General features: G+C 46.8%; 1 protein-coding gene across 6 annotated transcripts in view; it reads left to right on the top strand.

Moving 5' to 3' along the window:
• Positions 1-20,878, top strand: part of WDR49 (WD repeat domain 49) — a 176,858-nt gene that overhangs the window by 143,112 nt on the left and 12,868 nt on the right. For all 6 annotated transcript variants that reach the window (XR_008320131.1, XR_008320132.1, XM_053312038.1 and 3 more), the window contains one exon: positions 418-496. Coding sequence is in view for 4 of the 6 variants with exons in the window: in XM_053312038.1 (XP_053168013.1) it covers positions 418-496 (79 nt within the window). In the remaining 2 variants the exon portion in view is untranslated. The remainder of the gene's footprint in view (positions 1-417; positions 497-20,878) is intronic.

The following is a 20,878-nucleotide window of genomic DNA, read 5'->3' as shown; positions in this document are numbered from 1 at the left end:
TGAATGCAGTACACCTCGGGCGGTCCTGCATACAAAGCCATGCTGTGAGCTCTGGAAGGTATAGTCTTGTAGAATCTCCACTTCAAGTGCATACTGGCATACTGCGCAACATTCTGCTTGCCTTTTTAATGGATGATGCCTTCAGTTGCACATGGGCACCCTTGTGCAAAATTCAAGAATTGTGCAAATGAAGTTGTGTAAAGGATGGCCATTGGAAATAATGGCCATTATACTACTGTGTAAGCACAATTCCTGTCTTTTGTGCAAGATCACTCTTGTGCAACTATGCACACATTCATTAAAAGGCAGATGGACCGTTGTGCAGTATGTCAATTTTGTCAGTTTTGACCATGGCCACTTCTCTTTTTAAAACAAAATTTATCCATTTGTATTGAGGATTTGATTTTTTTCTTGTAGCCCTGAAAGCTGCATTTGATGAGAAGAACCTATTCCCCAAGGAAATTCTGGACCGTGAAAAAAAATTCAAGGCAACTGTGTGAGTAACTCTGCAACAAAGGCTGTGTAACAATGAGAGAAAGGGATGGAAGTTGAAAGGAAAATATCTGATTGAAAAGGTTGTAGGTCTAAGAATACCTACCCGGTGTGATGAGGCTGACTTTGCCCTATACCTATTGAGAAACAGTCAGCGGGCACACACAGAATTCTGAAGATAACAAGGGGATTCAGAAGGCAAATCTTATGAGGAAAGGCTAAATAGAGTGGGGAGGTTTTGCTTTCCTAGATAAAAGACATTGAAGGGCTCAACCCACCAGGAAGTTATCCCACATGAGCCCCTTTGAAATGAATGGAGATTGTACAAAAAAGCATTACTACATTTCAGTGAGGTGTGCCCAGGAGAAGGGTGGAATAGGTGTAATCTATCAATCATTTCTACATGGAAAGCATACCAGAAAGAAATAACTACTAGAGATGTGAGAACAGCAGCACACACCAGATCTGCGACTGCTTTATTGCAGTGACTGCTTCTTCTTGGGGTGGGGGCAGAGGGGAGGGGAGGGAGCCAGGGGCAACCATAGGCAGGGCTAATAGTAGTCAGGTCCAACTCTAAAGTTAAAAAGAAGTGCATCACCATTCAAACGGTTTTCTCCATCTGTAAAGTTGTTTACTTGTCTCAGATTCTCAACCGAAACCTCCATCATTCACACCAACACTTGGCAGCTTGCTATTTAGTGCTAATTTAGTGCTAAATCCATCCCTTGGCTGGCTGTGAGTAAAGGAAATCTGCTCTTGGAGTGATTCATGGTGGGTGTCAGTGTGGAAAATAGCAATGCCCTCTCACTCTAAAGATCCCATGCCTCTTCTTCCCTTCAGTAGCTCCATCCCTTCTTCTATCAGCATTGCCTCCAATTCCCCCCTCCTTGCAATCTCAGTCCTCTCCTCCTCACCCCATGCAGGACTAAGCTAAGAAGATCTATTTAGTAGTAGTGGTTATGGGGTTGAATCTTGAGCACCTATTTGCAGCTAGCACCTGCTTACACACGTGTTACACCGCTTGAAAATACCACAATGTATTTGGCCACACACAGAGACCACTAGTTTCCTTTCTTCTCACACATATGGACATGCATTGTTTTAAAAAAAATTAATTAAGCAAGCCTTACTCTTCCCTTTCTCACAATATAAACATTGGGATATGTCCTTGGGCTGCAATCCTATGCACACAGCAGTCACTTGGGAATAAGCCCCAATGAGTTCATTGAGACTTTACTTGGAATAAACTTTATAGAATTGGCTGCAGTTCTATGCAACAGTTACTTGAGATAATCCTTTATCAGTTTTGAAAATTAAGCCATATAGATCAGAAATCTGTCCCCAAAACTTGTGCTGAGGACTGATCCTTTCAATACTGGTACCAAAAAAAGAAGTAAAACACAAAAAAACCAACCAGCAGGAAACAAAAACTTCCATAAGGACTATAGAGTGCTGGAGCTACTTGACTATTTTGGACTGGCCTAGTTTACAAGCTGTGCCAGTTAGAATTCTTCAAAAATAAAAACATATTTCTGTATTAAAGACACATACATTTCAAACAGGATAAGTTTGAAGTTTTCCAATTAGTAATTTCAGTTAAAATGCCTTGTTTTATTCAGAAGATATAACACACACACACTTCTCTCTTTCACCCTCAAGAGGTAAGAGAATAAGGCCTGGTTCATATGTAATGCCAAACTGGAGGTTAGCAAACCTGTGGCTTCAGTCTGAAACTCCAAATCATGCTGCAGATGTTCATCAAATGTCACAGATGCCCACCAAACTCCATTCCCAGGAGAGGGGAGCCCCTCCTTGCTACTTGGACAATGAGGCAGATCCCCGCAAGTGCCAAGGCTAGGCTCTGGACATCAACATGTCTGCAGTGCAGCTGTGATTAGCCACAATCTCAAGGAGGGTGTGTCCTTCATGCCCTTTAATTAGCAAGGTTTAGGGCAGGTACTTGCAATCTCCTATCCCCCTGGTGTGGGCAATGGCCTCTTTAAACCTACCAACGGTTTAAAGAGTGGTGAGCCCTTCCAACACCATGCACCTGCTTGCCTTGGCTATGGGCCAATGGGAGATGATCCTAGGTGTGTCTCATGAAGGCTGCTCTCACTGCCCACATTTCCCTAGTACTGCTAGCGAACCTCAGGAGCTGCTTTGCCAGGCCCACCAGCACAGCATTCCCGTCTCCTCCTGGTGCCCCTCTACTGCCGTCCTCGCCCTCTGGATTTGCTGCTGGGTCCAAGGGCTCCTCTAGGAGGACATCTCCCCTGGTTTCACAGATGTTGTAGAGAATGCAGCAAGCCACAAACACGTTGGGCACAGGATCCTCCTCCAAATCCAGCAAGGTGTAGAGTGTGCACCATTGGGCCACCTGCTCCACCACCACCCTGAATGCCTGCTCCACCACCATCCTGATGCTGCTGTGCCTGTGGTTGAAGTTCCTTTCCAGGGTATTTCTGGAAGCACAATAGGGAGTGACCTTCCCCTCCTGCAGGCTGTATCCCTGGTCCCTGAGTATTACTGGCTTCACCATTTGCCTGCCCATCTCTATGGATGGTGAATTGCCTGCCCAGGTATCTGTGTGGAGCTTGGGGGCAAGAGAGGTGGTCCAGAAAAAGGCCATTTAGTGGCTTCTGCCCAACACACTGGCTTAGACATCCATGAACCGGGCCATGGAGTCCACCACACCTTGCAGGTTCATGGTGTAATTGTGCTTCTGCCCAAAGTACTTGCTGTGCCATCCAGTGGCCCTAAAATCTCAGCGTTTGTCCCATCTGTTCAGCCCAGGATGCCCGGGAACCCCTTCTCCCCGAAGCCTGCCATCATCTGCTTTGGGTCACCCATGTGGATCACGTCCTGTTTGAATATTTCCACCAGGAGGTCCACCACTTCCCTGACTATCTTGCAGACAATGGATTTGCCAACCATGAACTGGTTGCTGAGAACATAAGAACATAAGAACAGCCCTGCTGGATCAGGCCCAAGGCCCATCTAGTCCAGCATCCTGTTTCACACAGTGGCTCACCAGATGCCGCTGGAAGCCACAGTCAGGAGTTGAGGGCATGCCCTCTCTCCTGCTGTTACTCCCCTGCAACTGGTACTCAGAGGCATCCTGCCTTTGAGGCTGGAGGTGGCCCACAACCCTCCGACTAGTAGCCATTGATAGACCTCTCCTCCATGAAGTTATCCAAACCCTTCTTAAAGCCATCCAGGTTGTTGGATGTCACCACATCTCGTGGCAGAGAATTCCACAGGTGGATTATGCGTTGTGTGAAAAAGTACTTCTGTTTGTTGTTCCTAGATTTCCCGGCAATCAATTTCATGGGATGGCCCCTGGTTCTAGTGTTATGGGAGAGGGAGAAGAATTTCTCTCTATCCACTTTCTCCACACCATGCATGATTGAGGGTCAGGTAGTTGGCATTGGAGGCCAGCCTGTAGATGGTTATGGTGACCTTCCTCCGCACGGAGATTGCGTGGCACATCACCATTTCCTGCTGGTGGTGAATGGGTTCCATCTTGCTTGCCAAGTAGTCAAAGGTCACCCAGGACATCCTGAAGCTGCCCCAAAAGGGCTCGTCGTCCCACTCGTCAGCTTCCTCCATCAACCTGCACATGCTGTCGTACCTTGGCAGTTCCTTCCTCCTTCCCTCTGACCACTCACCCTCCATGGCCTGGACAGTGGAAGAGAGAGCCTTCGAGTGTCTGTGGGCAGCTTCGACAGCCACCTTTGAGCCCCCAAATCAGGCCCCCAAATCTTCAGGAGTGCCAGGAACTTTGCAGACTCCGCACAGGCAGCAGCTGTGCCATGGGGCTCCAAGCCCCCAAGAACATGCAGAAAGCATTTCCTCTGTGTGTTGCTTCCTCTTCCATGATGCTAAGGACCATCTGCATGGTGGCATGGACCGTGATGCTGGGTGCTGTGACTACAGTGGTAAACCCTTTCCTCTCTTGCAGCAAAGGAGGTTATATGATGGTGCACATCTTTGTGGGAGTTTGAATTGGGCAGGCTGGCTGCTTGGGTCACCTGGCGTGGTGGTGGTGGTGGATGGGAGTGCCCACCCACCTAACTGCCATAGCGGTGGAAACAGAGGGGCATTGCTCCAGGGAAACAGAGTGCTCACATCAGTCCTGGGTTCACGACAACAGGCTATAGGCCGGGCACCCACCTCTTCAGCTTAATGTCAGTGGGGTGCCAGGGGCGGTCCGCTTTTTGCCCCCCTTGAAAAAACCCTTCCCATTATTTTGGAGGACCATAAACCTCATTTCCCTGCCATTGTGTGGGGCCTCTATCTCCTCCACAGAGAAAGCTCTAAGAACCTTGGCTTCCCTCCTGGGGTGGGCAGGGGTGGGCTTTGAGCCGTATTTAGGTTTAATGGACAATTCTCCCCCATTCTGTAATTCCCCTTGAACAACTTTGGGAAGCTGTCAGCTGGTTCCCTTCTCCTCAAGGTACCCATATAGGGGCACCTTTAAAGACCTTTCCTGCAGCTATGTGGGTGGGGGCAGTGTGTTTATGCAGGCTACCCTGGAGGGCCTTGGATGCAAGGGTCCTGGTCTGGGTGCCTTGCAAGGCTCCTGTTATATTTTGTCTTAGCTGAGGGCCCCTCTTCCTCTTGTTCACCACCCTGGGGTGTCTGGCAGAGAGGGGCATGTGGTGGGGTTAAGCCCTCGGCACCCACAAGGGTACTAGCCCGCTGACCTGCCACTTCCACTGGCCTGACAGATGGCGAACCTGCATGTGGACCCATTTGGGGGAGGGCCTTAGAGGCATCTCAAGCGTGGATGACATGTGACCCACCTGCGGGGCCCTGACGGGCACTTGTAATGGGCCTATGGGCATGCTTGTCTGTGTGTGATCATGGCAGGGAGCAAAGAGCTGCCCCTGTTGTGAGACCAGAGTGTCTTGGGAGTCGCCCGATGTTGTGGCCAGGTAGGGCCCTGGCCTCAGCAGCTGGGGCTGGTTGGGGGGGAAAAGGGTGGCTGGTCGGTGAGCCGTTCTATGGAGCTGGCCATGTTCAAGGTAGCCCATGTAGTGCTCGAACTGGCTCTCTGCAGCCTCATCAGAGTGTTCAAGGGCACCCACAACCTCCACTGTAGTGTCCTTGAAGGCAAGCACAGTAAGGTTTGCGGCCTTCTCGATGACCTGCCTGTCCTCCTCATTCCTTTCCCCCTCTCTCACATCTAGCCTGTGCAGCATATCTGAGGTGGCCTGAGAGGTTTGCGTGTGCTGCACCACCAGGTCCTTGGGCAGCTAGAGCCAGTCAATATGTCTCCTGTAGCATTGGCCATGGGCCTACATGGTTCCAGAGCCACAAGAGTTAGCTCTTCCAACTGTGGGCCTGGGCTTTTATGGTGGGCAAGGATGGCATTGCTGGCTATCCCAGTGAGACCCTACTGAGTCACACCATAGGTCCATCTAGCTCAGTATTGTCTTCACAGACTGACAGCGGCTTCTCCAAGGTTGCGGGCAGGAATCTCTCTCAGCCCTATCTTGGAGGTGCCAGGGAGGGAACTTGGAACCTTCTGTTCTTCCCCCCGAGGGGGAATATCTTACTAAGGGGACAAGTCATGCTTGCTACCACAAGACCAGCAATCCTCATCCCTGCAGGCGAGGAAGTTAATGAGCAACCTTGCAGATAATTACAAGGCTCTTGTATCGGGAGTGCAATGGGCCAAAACCATCACCTGTATTTACACAAAGCATCCCCATCATGGTGTTAACACAAACACAGAGATTCACTCCATTGTGGAGTTAGCCTGTTGGTGGGGTGGGGGCATGTGTGCTAGAATTAAGCTGTGCCCCCCCCCCCACCGCTGAAGCCCACTGGCAATCAGCATCCTCACTTTGGTCTGGTGGCAATTTTCAAGCAGAGAACTAATCTGGAGTGGCAGCTGGGGGACCACAGCAAGGGTGACCTGGGGCCCGGGCTTTTAACTGCAGCATAGTCTTCTGTTCCTCCTCGGGAGAAGAAGAGAGCCATTTCTGTTGGTGCATTTGCACCCTCTGCCTGTCATCCTCTCTGCCTGGTGCCCCAGTAATGGTAACTGCTGTTGGTACACACCTGTGCAGCAGGTAAGACCTTTCCCATGCAAGGCTGCCCTTGTTGGGTGTGGGCGAGAAAAGGGCATGGGTTGTTCTGCGAGGGGCGTGGCTGTGTTAGGGACAAAAGCACCAGGCAAATTTTGTGTGGCACCGCTGCCTATCTGTGGGGGCCTTGCTGGGGTGCACAGCTGCAGCACAGAGCTGTGTGGTGTCCCCCCGTTTCTGCATGCACAGCCACCTGCTTGACTGCATCGGGAAGACATATGCAGCCGCGGGCCATTCTCACTCCCCATTGTCCTCTGTCCCCATCTTGCTTCCCCAGTCCCCCTTGACAGTAACTGGAAGCCAGGAGTAGCTAATGAGTGGTGTATCTTTAAAGATCACCATATGCCTCACGGTTGCCAGACAGAACAGGGAAGAGAGGGGAGGATGGTGGGGCCCGGCCCGGTGGCTGAGTGGCAGCCAGTGAAAACCGCAGCGTGCATAGAGCAGCCACATCCCTTCATGGGTCTGCTCCTCCTCCATGTGGTTTGAAAATGGGCACGAAATGGTGGTTATGGAGGCATCCAAAGTTGGAAGTAATGCTTTGACAGCCAAACTGGAGGTCTTAACAGTGAACCTTTGTGCTAACCAAAGGTTCAAACCAGAGTTTGGTGAGCCAAACTGCAGGTCGCTTTTGGCTCAAGATCGCTGTTTCACATTTTTGGATATACAAACCTCTGCCCTGGCTAACTCCAGTTTGGCGTTACGTATGAACCAGGCCTACTAGAAAGATAAAGGAGCTACCACGAGGCTTTGCTTAAAGTCCCAAAGAGGGAAGGTGGGGGTCTGCTTGCTTGTTAGTAAAAAAGAAATGCCCAGAAGAGTGTCAGTCCATCATATCCCCCCCTCCATTCTCTTAAACTCTGAATTTCGCCGAGATTTGCTAGTGGCGTTTTAAAAATGAAAATGAAAAGAAAAGAGCTCCCAGCACATGCTGGATAAATCCAATGCCTCATGATGGCGTGGCCGGGGTACTGAGTGAGGAGAAAAGGGCTGGCTTCTCCCCTCTGGAGAAGGGGAGTCTGGAGAAAGGTAGCCAGGGCTCCTATGTTTTCTGCACTCCATTTGCTTGCAGACCAAGTGCTCCCATTTTGCATTCAAATCTCCTGAGAGTCTGCTCAGCCTGCCTAGAAGGACCCTGGGAAATCAAATGACTGGGCTGCCTTGTTTGCTGGCTATTGGTCAGATTAGGTGCCTGTAAACTATTCTGACTTCTGATTGGTTATTTATTTATTTATTTATTTATTTATTTATTTATTTATTTATTTATTTTTGCATTTTTATACCGCCTTTCGTTAAAATATAGCCCCAAGGCGGTTTACAAAAGTTAAAAACATACAATAAAAACACAATAAAAACAACATGCTAAGAGTATAAAAACATATAAAAACAGGCATAAAACAATACAAGAAATAAAAACACCCAGAAGCAGCAGTAAAAACGATTATGTAAAAGCCTGGGTAAAAAGCCAAGTCTTTACAAGCTTTCTAAAAGCCATGATGGAGTCCGAGGAGCGAATGACCACTGGGAGAGCATTCCAGAGTCTGGGGGCAGCAACAGAGAAGGCCCTGTCCCGAGTGCACGACAGCCGGGCCTCTCTCATTGTCGGCACCCGGAGCAGGGCCCCCTCAGATGTCCTCGTCAAGCGGGCAGCAACCCTTGGGAGCAGGCGGTCCCTCAAATACCCTGGGCCCAAACCGTTTAGGGCTTTAAAGGTCAAAACCAGCACCTTGAATTGGACCCGGAAACAAACCGGTAGCCAGTGCAGTTCTTTCAAAATGGGGGTGATATGTTCCCAACGGGCAGCTCTGGATAACACCCTCGCTGCCGCGTTTTGCACTAGCTGCAGTTTCCGGATATTCTTCAAGGGCAGCCCCACGTAGAGCGCGTTACAGTAATCCAGCCGCGACGTGACTAAGGCGTGGGTAACTGTGGCCAGATCTGCCTTCTCGAGAAAGGGACGCAGCTGGCGCACCAGCCGAAGCCATGCAAAGGCACCCCTGGCCACCGCCTCCACCTGAGCTTCCAAAAGCAGAGCCGGGTCCAGTAGTACCCCCAAGCTGCGTACTTGTTCCTTCAAGGGGAGTGCAACCCCATCCAGAACTGGTAAAATCTCCACATCCCGATTGGCTCTCCTACTGACCAACAGCACCTCCGTCTTATCCGGATTCAATTTCAGTTTGTTAGCCCACATCCAACCCATCACGGCCTCCAGTCCCCGGTTCAGGACATCCACCGCCTCCCTAGGATCAGATGACAAGGAGAGATAGAGCTGAGTGTCATCCGCATATTTCTGACAACTCAGTCCAAATCCCCGGATGACCTCTCCCAGCGGCTTCATGTAGATGTTAAACAGCATGGGGGACAAGACCGAACCCTGCGGGACCCCACAGGCCAACGGCCACGGGGCCGAGCAGTAGTCCCCCAGCACCACCTTCTGGACCCTCCCCTCAAGAAAGGACCGGAACCACTGCAACGCAGTGCCTCCGATTCCCATACTCGAGAGGCGGCCCAGAAGGATACCATGGTCGATGGTATCGAACGCCGCCGAGAGGTCCAGCAGAACCAACAGGGACGCACTCCCCCTGTCTAGTTCCCGGCGTAGGTCATCCACTAGAGCGACCAAGGCAGTCTCAGTCCCATACCCGGGGCGGAAGCCAGATTGAAAAGGGTCCAGATAATCCGTATCATCCAAGACCCTCTGCAGCTGGGACGCCACCACACGCTCCATCACCTTGCCCAAAAAGGGCAGGTTAGACACAGGTCTATAGTTGTCCAGGCTGGAGGGATCAAGGGAGGGCTTTTTTAATAAAGGTCTTACCACCGCCTCCTTAAGGCACGATGGCATCCTGCCCTCCCTTAATGAAGCATTAACCATCACCTCCAGCCATCTACCTGTCCCCTCCCTGGCAGCTTTTATTAGCCATGAAGGGCAAGGGTCAAGAGCGCACGAAGTCGCCCGCACACTGCCCAGGATCTTGTCCACATCCTCAGGCCGCACCAACCGAAAAGAATCCAACACAACGGGACCAGATGGTACCAAAGGCACGTCTGCCGGAACTGCCAAAACTCTGGAGTCCAGGTCAGCACGGATGCAAGCGACTTTATCTGCAAAATGACAGGCAAACCGATCACAAAGAGCTGTAGATGGCTCCTCCCCCATTGTCCGGGGGGATGTGTGGAGCAATGTTTTCACCACACGAAACAGCTCTGTTTGCCTGCACTGAGCAGACGCAATGGAGGCGGAGAAAAAACGTTTCTTCGCCGCCCCCACCGCCACGGCGTAGTCCCTAAAATGGGTTCTAGCCCGTGTTCGATCGGATTCGTGACGACTCTTCCTCCAGCGTCGCTCCAGCCGTCGTCCGAGTTGCTTCATCGCCCTAAGCTCCGAGGAAAACCAAGGAGCGGAACGGGCTCCACTAAGCCGGAGAGGGCTAGCTAACTGGGCTAGCCCCTACCCAACCTTATGGGAGGAGGGGAAGAAAAGAAAGGCACATCCTGATTGGTGCTGATTTGGGTAGTGACTACATATGGTAATTACTTCATTTGGGGGCAACGGATCCCACTGAACATCCTAAGTGGGAGGAAATGGCTTTACAAAGGAATTTAGAAAAAAGACCAAGAAACAGTGCCATCTACTGGCAGGCAGTGAAAATGTAAAAGCAACATTCAAGCAAGAGAGGCACAGAGGGAGAGGGAGACACACAGAGGGCAAGATAGAGAGGAAGAAATGGTATGTTTGGCAAGAGAATGGGGGGGGGATGGCAAGAATGTGGGACTGGCAAGGGGGGCAATGCCCCTTCTGCCCCAAATGAGGAGCCTCCTCTGGTTTGTTGCTTTCAACTCACAGATTGATATTCAGAGCAAGGAAGCACTGGTGCAATAAGAGAGCAGCCTAACAGAACTTTCAATTAACTGCACTTTTGCAATAGGTAAGTGTCATTTTTTTACATTCTTCACTTCCGCAAGAAGCCCTCTGAAAATATATCCCTGAGGATTGTGCATCCCTCAGGGACATATTTTCAGGTGGCACAGAGGGCTTCCTGGGGAAGGGGTGGGTGTAAAATATTGTTGCTACCCTGCTGCACCAGTACAGTTAGTTGGGCAGTTTGGTCATGCTGTTTATTTACAGTATTTACTTGACACATTTGTACACTGCCCAAAACTTACATTCTCTCACTAACGGGCTCTGAATGTCGCCCAAGAGGGAAAACCGCAAGCAGAAAATTTAGAATGGAGAAATAACAAATGCAGCTTCACTGAGAATTCTCTCTGGTTACTGATCCATCTGTTTAGGCCCCTGTTGAGAGTATAGAGCCCAAACCACTCACACAGGCATCTGCCATTGTCAGGTCTATTTGGCTTTACAGTCTTCCAATGTGAACTGAAAGCATGCCACAAAACACAAACAACTCTTCTTCAGGGTTGTATATTTCAGGGGAAGATGAGTATTGATGGGCAAACTCTGTGTTTTAGGGAAGCTTGTTTGCCATTTCTGATCTGATTGTGTAAGAATCCCTAATGAGCTTCCAAAGAAACCCAAGGTTTCCTGGAACATATAATCTGAAAGCCATTAGGGTGTCTTTACTAAAGGATCATTTGAGCCTCTTTTGAGCTATTTATGTGCACATGCAAATGTTGTTAATGCAAGATCAGTTTTTAAATAAAATGTACATTCTGGCAGTGCAGGCTTTACTATTGAGTTACAGAGATGAGAAATGCAAACATTTAAGCCTCAGCTGTGAGAATGCCCTTAGAGGTTCAGCAGTAGAAGAAACTAGGTAAGGAGATTGTGAAATGTCCTTGTCCATTTATCTATAAAAGGAGATTCGATGGGCACCATTCAGCGATGCTTTCGGTATAATATATCTTGTTTGGGGCAAGGAGTTAGTAATAGCTGTGAATTTTTGAACTAGGTAGATATAGAATACAAACCCCTCTAGCTCAGAAACCCACTTTGATTAGCAGATCATATTCAGTCTGTTAATGTGTAATGTGGGAACTTATAAAGTGGTATATAAATATTTGTTGTATTGCTAGCATCCCCTGGGAACTGAGCAAGCCCCCTGGTAACTGGGCAAAGAGGCACCTTTTAAAGTGGTGGCTCTATTATTTTGCAGGGGAGGAGCAACTATCCCTAGTCAGTCCTGGGACAGCATGCCTCTAGTGGCTGTTGCTGGTGTTTCCATTGTATTTCTTCTTAGACTGTGAGCCTTTTGGGGACAGGGAATCATCTTCCTATTATTTTAAATGTAAACTGCTTTGACAACTTTTTTTTTTTTGCTAGCCAGCTCTCCTCACTATTAGATTATTTTATATATTACATTTCCATACTGCCTAAATGTTTGGTCTCTTAGTGGTAGGGGTGTGCACAAAACCGGTTTGCCCAGTTTAGTTCGAGTCCAAGCTGGACTCAAGCCGGACCGGGCAGGTTTGGTTTTGTGCCCTGCGAACTAGAACACCAGCTCAGCTTGAATTCAAGCAGGTTCTGGGTTCTAAAAGTAATAATAATAATAATGATGATGATGATGATGATGCAGTTCTGGGGGAAATTATGGGACAATCCAAGAGATTATAATAAAAAAGCAGGCTGGGTAAAAGAGGTCAAAAATGTAAACAACAAATGCAAGGTCTAATAATAACACCAGAATTAATAAGTGAAAGAGCAAAGAAAATTAAAAATTGGACTGCACTAGGCGACGATGAACTGCATGGCTTTTGGCTTAATCACCTAACAAGCCTTCATAAACAACTATCAAAACAGTTCAATCACATTTTGCAAGGAGGTGATATTGAACAATGGTTAACAATTGGGAAAACTCATCTCACATTGAAAGACCCAGCAAAAGGTGCAATTCCAAGTAATTATAGACCGATAACCTGCCTGCCAACCATGTTCAAATTATTAACTGGAATAATAGCAGATGAAGTAATGCAACACTTATTAACTAATAAGGAGCTTCCAGTTGAACAGAAAGGAAATTGCCCGAACACCAGAGGCACAAAAGACCAGCTGCTGATTGAAAAAATGATTTTAGAAAACTGCAAGAGAAGAAAAACCAATTAAGTGTTGCATGGATTGACTACAAGAAAGCCTTTGACTCATTGCCTCACACATGGATACTAAAATGTTTAGAAACAACTGGTGTCAGCAAAAACATTCAGATATTTATTAAAAAGCAATGAGCATGTGGAATACACAGTTAACAATCAATGGCAAGACACTTGGACAGGTTAGCATTAGAAGAGGTATTTTCCAAGGAGACTCTATCCCCTCTGTTGTTTGTAATCGCCATGACTCCACTTTCACGAATACTAAACAAAACAGGCCTTGGAAACCAAACATCTAAAACATCCAGTCAGATCAATCATCTGCTGTACATGGACGATTTGAAGTTGTATGGAATGTCCCATTCAGAAATTGAAGCACTGCTAAACACTGTCCGTATATTCAATAGCGATATAGCAATGGAGTTTGGACTAGATAAGTGTACTGCATTAATAATGAACAGAGGGAAAATAACAAAAACAGAAGGAATAGAATTGCCCAATGGAAGCAACACCAAGAACCTGGAAGAGAAAGAACATTACAAATACTTGGGCATTCTCCAAGCTGATAACATTGCACACACTGAAGTTAAAAGAAAAATTGGAAGTGAATACATCAGGAGAGTTAGAAAAATCCTCAAGTCCAAACTCAATGGCGGGAACACCATACAAGCCATAAACACCTGGGCTATACCTGTTATCAGATACACTGCAGGAATAATAGACTGGACCCAGGCAGAGCTAGAGACGCTAGATTGCAAGACCGGGAAAATAATGACCATCAATCATGCTCTGCACCCCTGCAGTGATGTCGATAGGCTATACCTCCCTCACAGCTCAGGTGGAAGAGGAATGCTGCAAGTCCATCAAACAGCAGAGGAGGAGAAAAGAGGCCTTGAAGAATATATCAAGGACAGTGAAGAAGATGCACTTCAAATGGTCAATAACGCGAAACTATTCAACACCAATGAAAGAAAGCAGGCCTACAAGAAAGAACAAGTCAAAAACTGAGCAGAAAAAATGGAAAAAGAAGCCATTACATGGTCAATATTTGCACAATATAAGTGGAATCAGTCACCACCAAGACCTGGCAATGGCTTAAGAATGGCAACTTGAAGAAAGAAAGAGAGGGTTTAATACCGGCTGCACAAGAACAGGCACTAAGAACAAATGCAATAAGAGCCAAAGTCGAAAAATCAACAACAAACATCAAGTGCCGCCATTGTAAAGAAGCAGATGAAACCGTGGACCACCTAATCAGCTGTTGTAAAAAGATCGCACATATTGGCTACAAACAAAGGCATGACAAGGTAGCAGGGATGATACACTGGAACATCTGCAAAAAATACAAGCTACCTGTAGCCAAAAATTGGTGGGACCATAAAATTGAAAAAGTTGTAGAAAATGAAGATGCAAAAATATTATGGGACTTCCAACTACAAACAGACAAACATCTGCCACACAATACATCAGATATAACTGTAGTTGAGAAGAAAGAAAAACAAGTTAAAATAATCGACATAGCAATACCAGGTGATAGTAGAATAGAAGAAGAAAAAATAGAAAAAATCACAAAATACAAAGATCTACAAATTGAAATTGAAAGGCTGTGGCAGAAGTCCAAAATTATCCCAGTAGTAACTGGCACCCTAGGTGCAATTCCAAAACACATTGAAGCACAGAAATCACCATCAGACAATTACAAAAAGCAACTTTACTGGGAACAGCCTATATTCTGCGATGATATCTATAATAATAACAGCCATAATATTGATAATAAAATTCAGCCGTCCCAGGTCTTTGGGAAGGACTCAATGTCTGGATAAAACAAACCAGTCAATAACACCTGTCTGAATGTGTAAACAACAACAACAAGAACAACAATAATTTTTTAAACTTACTGCCAGGTCTAGTCGCCTCCAGGGGGTGCTGCTATAGCTGCGGAGGAGAGTTTCCAGAGGTTCCCCCAGCAGATCTTCCCCCAGTCTTCTATGGACCATGGCAGTGGCCATTTTGGAGACCACTGCATATACACCCTGGCCATTTGCGTGGCCTGGGTCGTGACCCAGCCATGCCAATGGCCAGGGTGTGTGCACTGCAGCCTCCAAAATGGCCACCACCAGCTCAGAAAGGGCCGAAATGGCCCGAAAGCAGGCTGAACCGGCCCACAGAAGACCTCGAGGCAGTTCACACTTCCCTAGTTAGTGGTCTACAAAACAACAAACCATTGTGGTGGTAGACGTGATGTGCAGCACACTGTCACTGTAATGTTCTGCCCCAGGGCTGCTGTGGAATTGTAAGCACATGTTCAGAACTAATGGCTGCATAAGCAGCACTATTGCAGTTTTCCACATTGCCGTGAGCCCAAGGTTTGAAGTGAGTTATAATTCTCAGGTATTTGAAGTTATTTGGAGCAAGTAGGTTAGCATAACCCAAGATTGGTGGGTTCAGACAACACAATCAGGAATCGTAGGGGGGATACATGCCTCTGAGAGTCAGGGACATTGTGTGATAGGAGTGTGCATGAACCAAAACTCTTTCGGTTCGAACTGAACTGCATGCTTCCAAACTGGTTTGGTTGAGGGAGGTTTGACAAAACCGGCTTGGCTATACTTGGAAAGGAGAATCCAGTGAGGATTCTCCTTTGCAAGTAAAGGGATGGGGAAGGAAAATCTACAAAGGAGCCGGGGGTGGTGAAAAAAGTAATGTAAAAGTACTCCTTACCGGCTAGTGTGGCTGCCACTGCTGCCACTCCCTCCCTCCACGGCACTGCCCAAGCACGCAGAGGTCCATATTTAGCAAGCCACCCATGTGGCAGCAGCATGGTTATGACCTCCATGCATGTCCTGAGGCTGTAACCATGCCACTGCTGCATGGGCAGCATGATAAATATGGACCTCTGCGCACTTGGGCAGTGCTGGAGAGAGGGTGAGCAGTGATGTTGGCAGCCACGCTTCCCGTAATGAGTACTTTTACATTACTTTTCTAACTGCCCCCGGCTCCTCAATGTATAACTCGAACTGGGCTTGGTTTGGTTCAATTGTGGACCAAACTGGTCCCACTTTGGTCCACAATCGAACCGCTGAACCCTCCCTGTTCGACATTAACCAGTTCGACATCAAATGGTTCGTGTACACTCCCCATCTCTGGCAATTTCAAAAAAACTCTTGAAAACTCATCTTTTTGCTCAAGCTTTCTGAGCTTCTTAAATTTTTAGGTTTTAATTTCTGGTTTATTTTTAAATTGTTAAATTGGTTTTAGTTTTTGTATATGTTTTTAACTTGTTTTATGCTATTGTTAACCGCCCAGAGACGAAACTTTGGTGCGGTGTACAAATGTGATAGATAAACAAACAAACAAACAAATAAATAATGTGCAGAGCCTGGCTCTGAGGTTCCACATGACCTCTGAGCCAGCCCCGAGACCTGACTTTGCTGCTCTAAAATGTGTTTGAAAGGACTGCACATTCAGTCTGCCATTCCTTCAAACCCCTTCATATAAAAGATAACGGTTAATATTTAATTCATCCATCGTTTTAAATTACTCAAGATTGGGATCATAAGAACTTGTTTCACAATGAATCTGCATGCTTCTAACCCAATTTACTTTATGAAAGAGAGGTGTTTTTCTCTCATTGAAACAAATGAATGCAATACTGGATTTTGCTTTCAAAGCAGCCAAATGCAAGCTTCATGTACCATTGAGAAGGCCAAGGGAATTGGGTTCATTTTCCGACTGACAACAGCACAAAGACTAATTTTGAAGAAGCATTTGGCTTTTTATGCTTCTCAGGACTCAAAGCTACTTTGTGGAAGTAATCATGATGTATTTAGCTCTAATCAGGTGTGAACTGCTGGCTGTGATTTTGCTAGCTGTCACTTAAACCTCAGTGAATTTCCTCAAGAATTGTAAAACATTGCCCCGTAAGTAAAGTATTAAAACAAAGATTAGGTAAAAACTTTTCCATAACTAGAGTGAACTGTATTTTTATTTTATTTAAATTAATGAATTAATTAATGTATGTATTCCAAAGGTCCAGCTGTAGTCTTGCAGCCCTGAAGCACTGGTGTAGCTCCACACAAACCCATAGCTTTGGTTGCTAACTGTATGTGTAGACATGTGCACAAACACACCCCCACACCCCCAAACAACTAGCAAAGCCTGGTCACCTTAATCGCTATGGAGAAAGCAATTGAAAGCAAGACCCCTTCCAGTACTTCCTGTGCACATCTCCCATTGCACACTCTGCCCCTTTCCAGCCATTAATGGGGCAGCATAAGGCTCTGCTTCCCGTAAAGGATTCCCCCACAAACACACTGGAAGCATGCAGTACTGCGCAAGGATGGGTGTGTGGCCACCCTCACATGGTTCCAAAGGAGTGGTTGCACATTATACTGCTTTGGATGTTCCGAAGCACAGCCTTAGTGTTTCCTATACTTTGAATGGCCACCATCTTGAACCCACATGGTGGATGTGCAAAAAATACCATCACCGAGTTCCTCTAGGGCGAGGGGCGTAGCTAGGTGAAAGGGGGCCCATGTTCTCCCCTTTCTTTCTTTCTTTCTTTCTTTCTTTCTTTCTTTCTTTCTTTCTTTCTTTCTTTCTTTCTTTAATACATTTCTATACCTCCCAAAATGCAAGTTCTCTGGGCTGTTTACAAGGCAATAAAAACAACCAATAAAAAGATTAACATATTTCAAGAATTAAAATTTAAAAAGTTTAAACTATTAAAACACAATTAAAACAGTATCTAATTAAAAGCCTGGGTGAACAAATGCATCTTGACTGCCCTTTTAAAAGTTGTAAGAGATGGGGAGGCTCTTATTTCAGCAGGAAGTGTGTTCCAAAGCCTCGGAGCAGCAGTGGAGAAGGCCTGTCTCTGAGCAGCCACCAGACGAGCCGGTGGCAACTGCAAATGAATCTCTCCAGATGATCTCAATGGGTGGTGTGGTTCATAGCGAATGGTGTGGTTCATGTTCTCTTAGATACCCAGGGCCCAAGCTGTTTAGGGCTTTATAGGTTATAACCAAAACCTTGTACTCTGCCCGGAAACTTACCGGCAGCCAGTGTAGATCTTTTAAGAAAGGAGTGATATGGTCTCTCTGAGATGACCCAGAGACCAATCTGGCCACTGCATTCTGAATTAACTCTTCTTGGTGGTCCCATGGAGTGAGGGGGATAATGAAGAAAACAGGGAGGGTGGAGATGGGGGGCCCTCAAGACCTGTGGGGCCCAGGTTCTTTGAACCCATCCGCTCAATTATAGCTTCACTCCTGTCTAGGGCCCCCTTTTGTCTGCTGTGAAATTGGTTGGTATTAGACCTTACATCTTCATGTCATTAGAGGGACACACACACACACACACACACACTACACACCACACACACACTTCTGAAACTTTCTTCCCTTTGGAAAGTAGGCTGAAAAAGAGAAAGGGGAGGAAACGGAGGGATGCCATTCGCTGCTCTGCTTCAGGAAACAAAATGTTAATCTTGGAGAATGTGCAAGGTTAGCACATTAAATTTTTAATGACCTGAAGATAAACGTGCATTTCATAACACTACAGATCTAAATGCTGTTAGAAGGACTGCTATATGGGCTGGTTCAAAAGTTGAATAGTTCAAAAATGGGACAGGGAATATCCACACTCCTTGGGAGAATGTGGGCAAAGCAGAGTAGAATGAGGAGACCCCATTTATCATATTATGCTGTGAGGGAGGGCATTAGTAAGACCCTCTAGCTCTGCTTACATAATATATTGAATGTAGGCATAGTATAGTTATGAGAGGATAGCTGGTCTTGTGGTAGCAAGCATGACTTGTCCCCTTGGCTAAGCAGGGTCCACCCTGGCTACATATGAATGGGAGACTACATGTGTGAGCACCGTAAGATATTTTATTTATTTGACACATTCATATACTGCCCAAAGCTTACATCTCTGGGCCGTTTACAATAAAATAAAATAAAATAAAACATGACAGAATAAAAAGGTTAAAACATTACAATAATTTAAAATTTAAAACAACATTAAAAACTATTAAAACAGTTAAGCTCTTCTCACGATCCATGAGAAGAGCTTCTTCCAGGTCTGCCGGGAGAGCAGGCTTAGCGCACTTTCCCCGTAGATGAGCAGCTGCTTGTAGCTGTTTCATTTTAAAAAATGAAGACGTGTTGGGTGATTCACACAAAAACATGTACATGTACAACGTAGCTTGCTCTGAGCTTGAGAACTGTTATTTCTACTTAAGAATTTTCTGCCATGGGTGCTGCAATTGATCTTGGTGAATTACTCACTACTGTTCCTCAGGGTTGCTCATCTATAAAACAGGACCAGTGTCCTCTAGACCAGGGTTTCTCAACGTGTGGGTCCCGAGATGTTTTTGGACTTCAACTCCCATAATCCCCAGCACCAGTGGTCTTTGGTTGGGAATTATGGGAGCTGAAGTCCAATTACATCTGGGGACCCACACGTTGAGAAACCCTGCTCTAGACAGTTTAAATGCAGAACTCCTTCATTGCTTAGCATATGTATAGTGCTTTCAAGCATTCAAAGTGCTTCACATTGAAGCTATCCTGAAGTTCACCAGAAAGCAGGCTAAGGGAGCCTAGCCTGCTTCCTGGTGATCGTGGGAACCACCGGGCTCACGGATGAACCCGGTGGTTCCAAGGCGGCTAGCCCGCCTAATTCCCCCTCCCCTTAAATGAGGTTAACAGAGCAAGCGCTCTGTTAACCTTGTTTTTCTGCACATGTGCTGCCGCAGCGTGTGGCAACACACAAGTAGACCCCCGACCGGAAGGCTACAAGCAACCTTCCTGACTCGGGGGTCCCCCCCCCAGAATGCCCTGTGCACTTGCACGGGGCATCCTGGGACTTCCAGGGGCCAAGTGACCCCCAATCCCTGCCGGTAGTTGTGTGGGTGGCCAATCTGGCCACACAGGGCTCTGCGGGTGATCATCTGAAGGGAGAACAGCCTAAGCCCACTCTTGCCACAAACCACCTCACACTAATGGTGTGTAGCACCTCATTATCTTTATCTTAATCCCCTGCTAACTGAGCAAAGAGGCACCTTTTAAAAGTGGTGATTCTCTTTATTTAGCAGGGGGAGAGCAACTGGCCCTATCCACCCCCAGCACAGCATCCCTCCAGTGGCTGTTGCTGGCTTCTATCTTATGTTTCTTTTTTAGACTGTGAGCCCTTTCGGGGACAGGGAGCCATTTAATGTATTTGTTAATTTATTTCTTTATGTAAACCGCTTTGGGAACCGTTGAACTGTTTTATACCACCCAAAATATCCATTTTATTGTATAGTATTGTATTGTATCATTATAACAAGTCTGTAAGTTAGTATTATTAGACCCTATATTGCAGATGTAGGGGAGGGCTGAACCTGAAAAAGAGTGGCTTGTGTAAGGCTCATCTCATGAGTTCAGGGCAGAGTTGGGATTTGAACCCATGTGTAATATTTCTTTTACTTGCCTAGTATTCTGCGGATTGTCTTATCGGGGAGGTGTTAGCCCAGCATATTCTCATTCCTGTGCCATCACAGGGCATTCTGCTCTCTTTTAAAAAGAACTTTGGCTGTTACATCCAATAAATAATACATTGTACATAATCTCTGCTTCAGTCCGTTGATATTACATCTCGTCATGTTATGATACATAACATTATAGCACTTTATACAAAACACTGACTTCTGTTTTGCAAATGGATAGGAACTGCTGACCTGGATTTCCTCCTTCTCCACCCCATTCCATCCCTTTAAACTCAACAGAAAAATCAACTGTGTTGCTGTGGTGGATGTAGCTGCTTTTAAATCTGAGTCATACCTTAACTCAGGGTTGGCTCCAGATTTGAGGGGCAACCTTGGCAAGGTGATCTTGTGGTGTGCCTCATCTTACCAGCCATGTCCTCCCCCCCGCCCGTGCTCCATGTAGTGGGACACTGTTGAGGGAAACGGCGGGCAACAGCTCCTGGCTACAATGTTGCTGTTGCTGCCAGACGGCCAAGTATGAGAGAAATCCATGTCCACCACCTTGGTACTAGAAGCAGGGGCCCACCAAGCCATCAGCCACTGGTTGCTGGCTGGGCCAAATCCTCCACAGTGGGCCAAGGCAGGAGTCAGCATTGGGCCTTGGGCCCTCAGCAGCTGCCCAAGAGTGCCTTGTGCTGGCATTGACCCTGATCTTAATATTCACATATGCATGTACAACAATGCTGAATAAGAAGAGTTATTTTTTGCTTCTGAC

The sequence above is a fragment of the Hemicordylus capensis genome, chromosome 3, assembly GCF_027244095.1.
Source record: "Hemicordylus capensis ecotype Gifberg chromosome 3, rHemCap1.1.pri, whole genome shotgun sequence".
NCBI lineage: Eukaryota > Metazoa > Chordata > Lepidosauria > Squamata > Cordylidae > Hemicordylus > Hemicordylus capensis.
The sequence above is the reverse complement of the archived record's forward strand: the minus strand, read 5'-3'. Positions and strand labels throughout refer to the sequence as shown.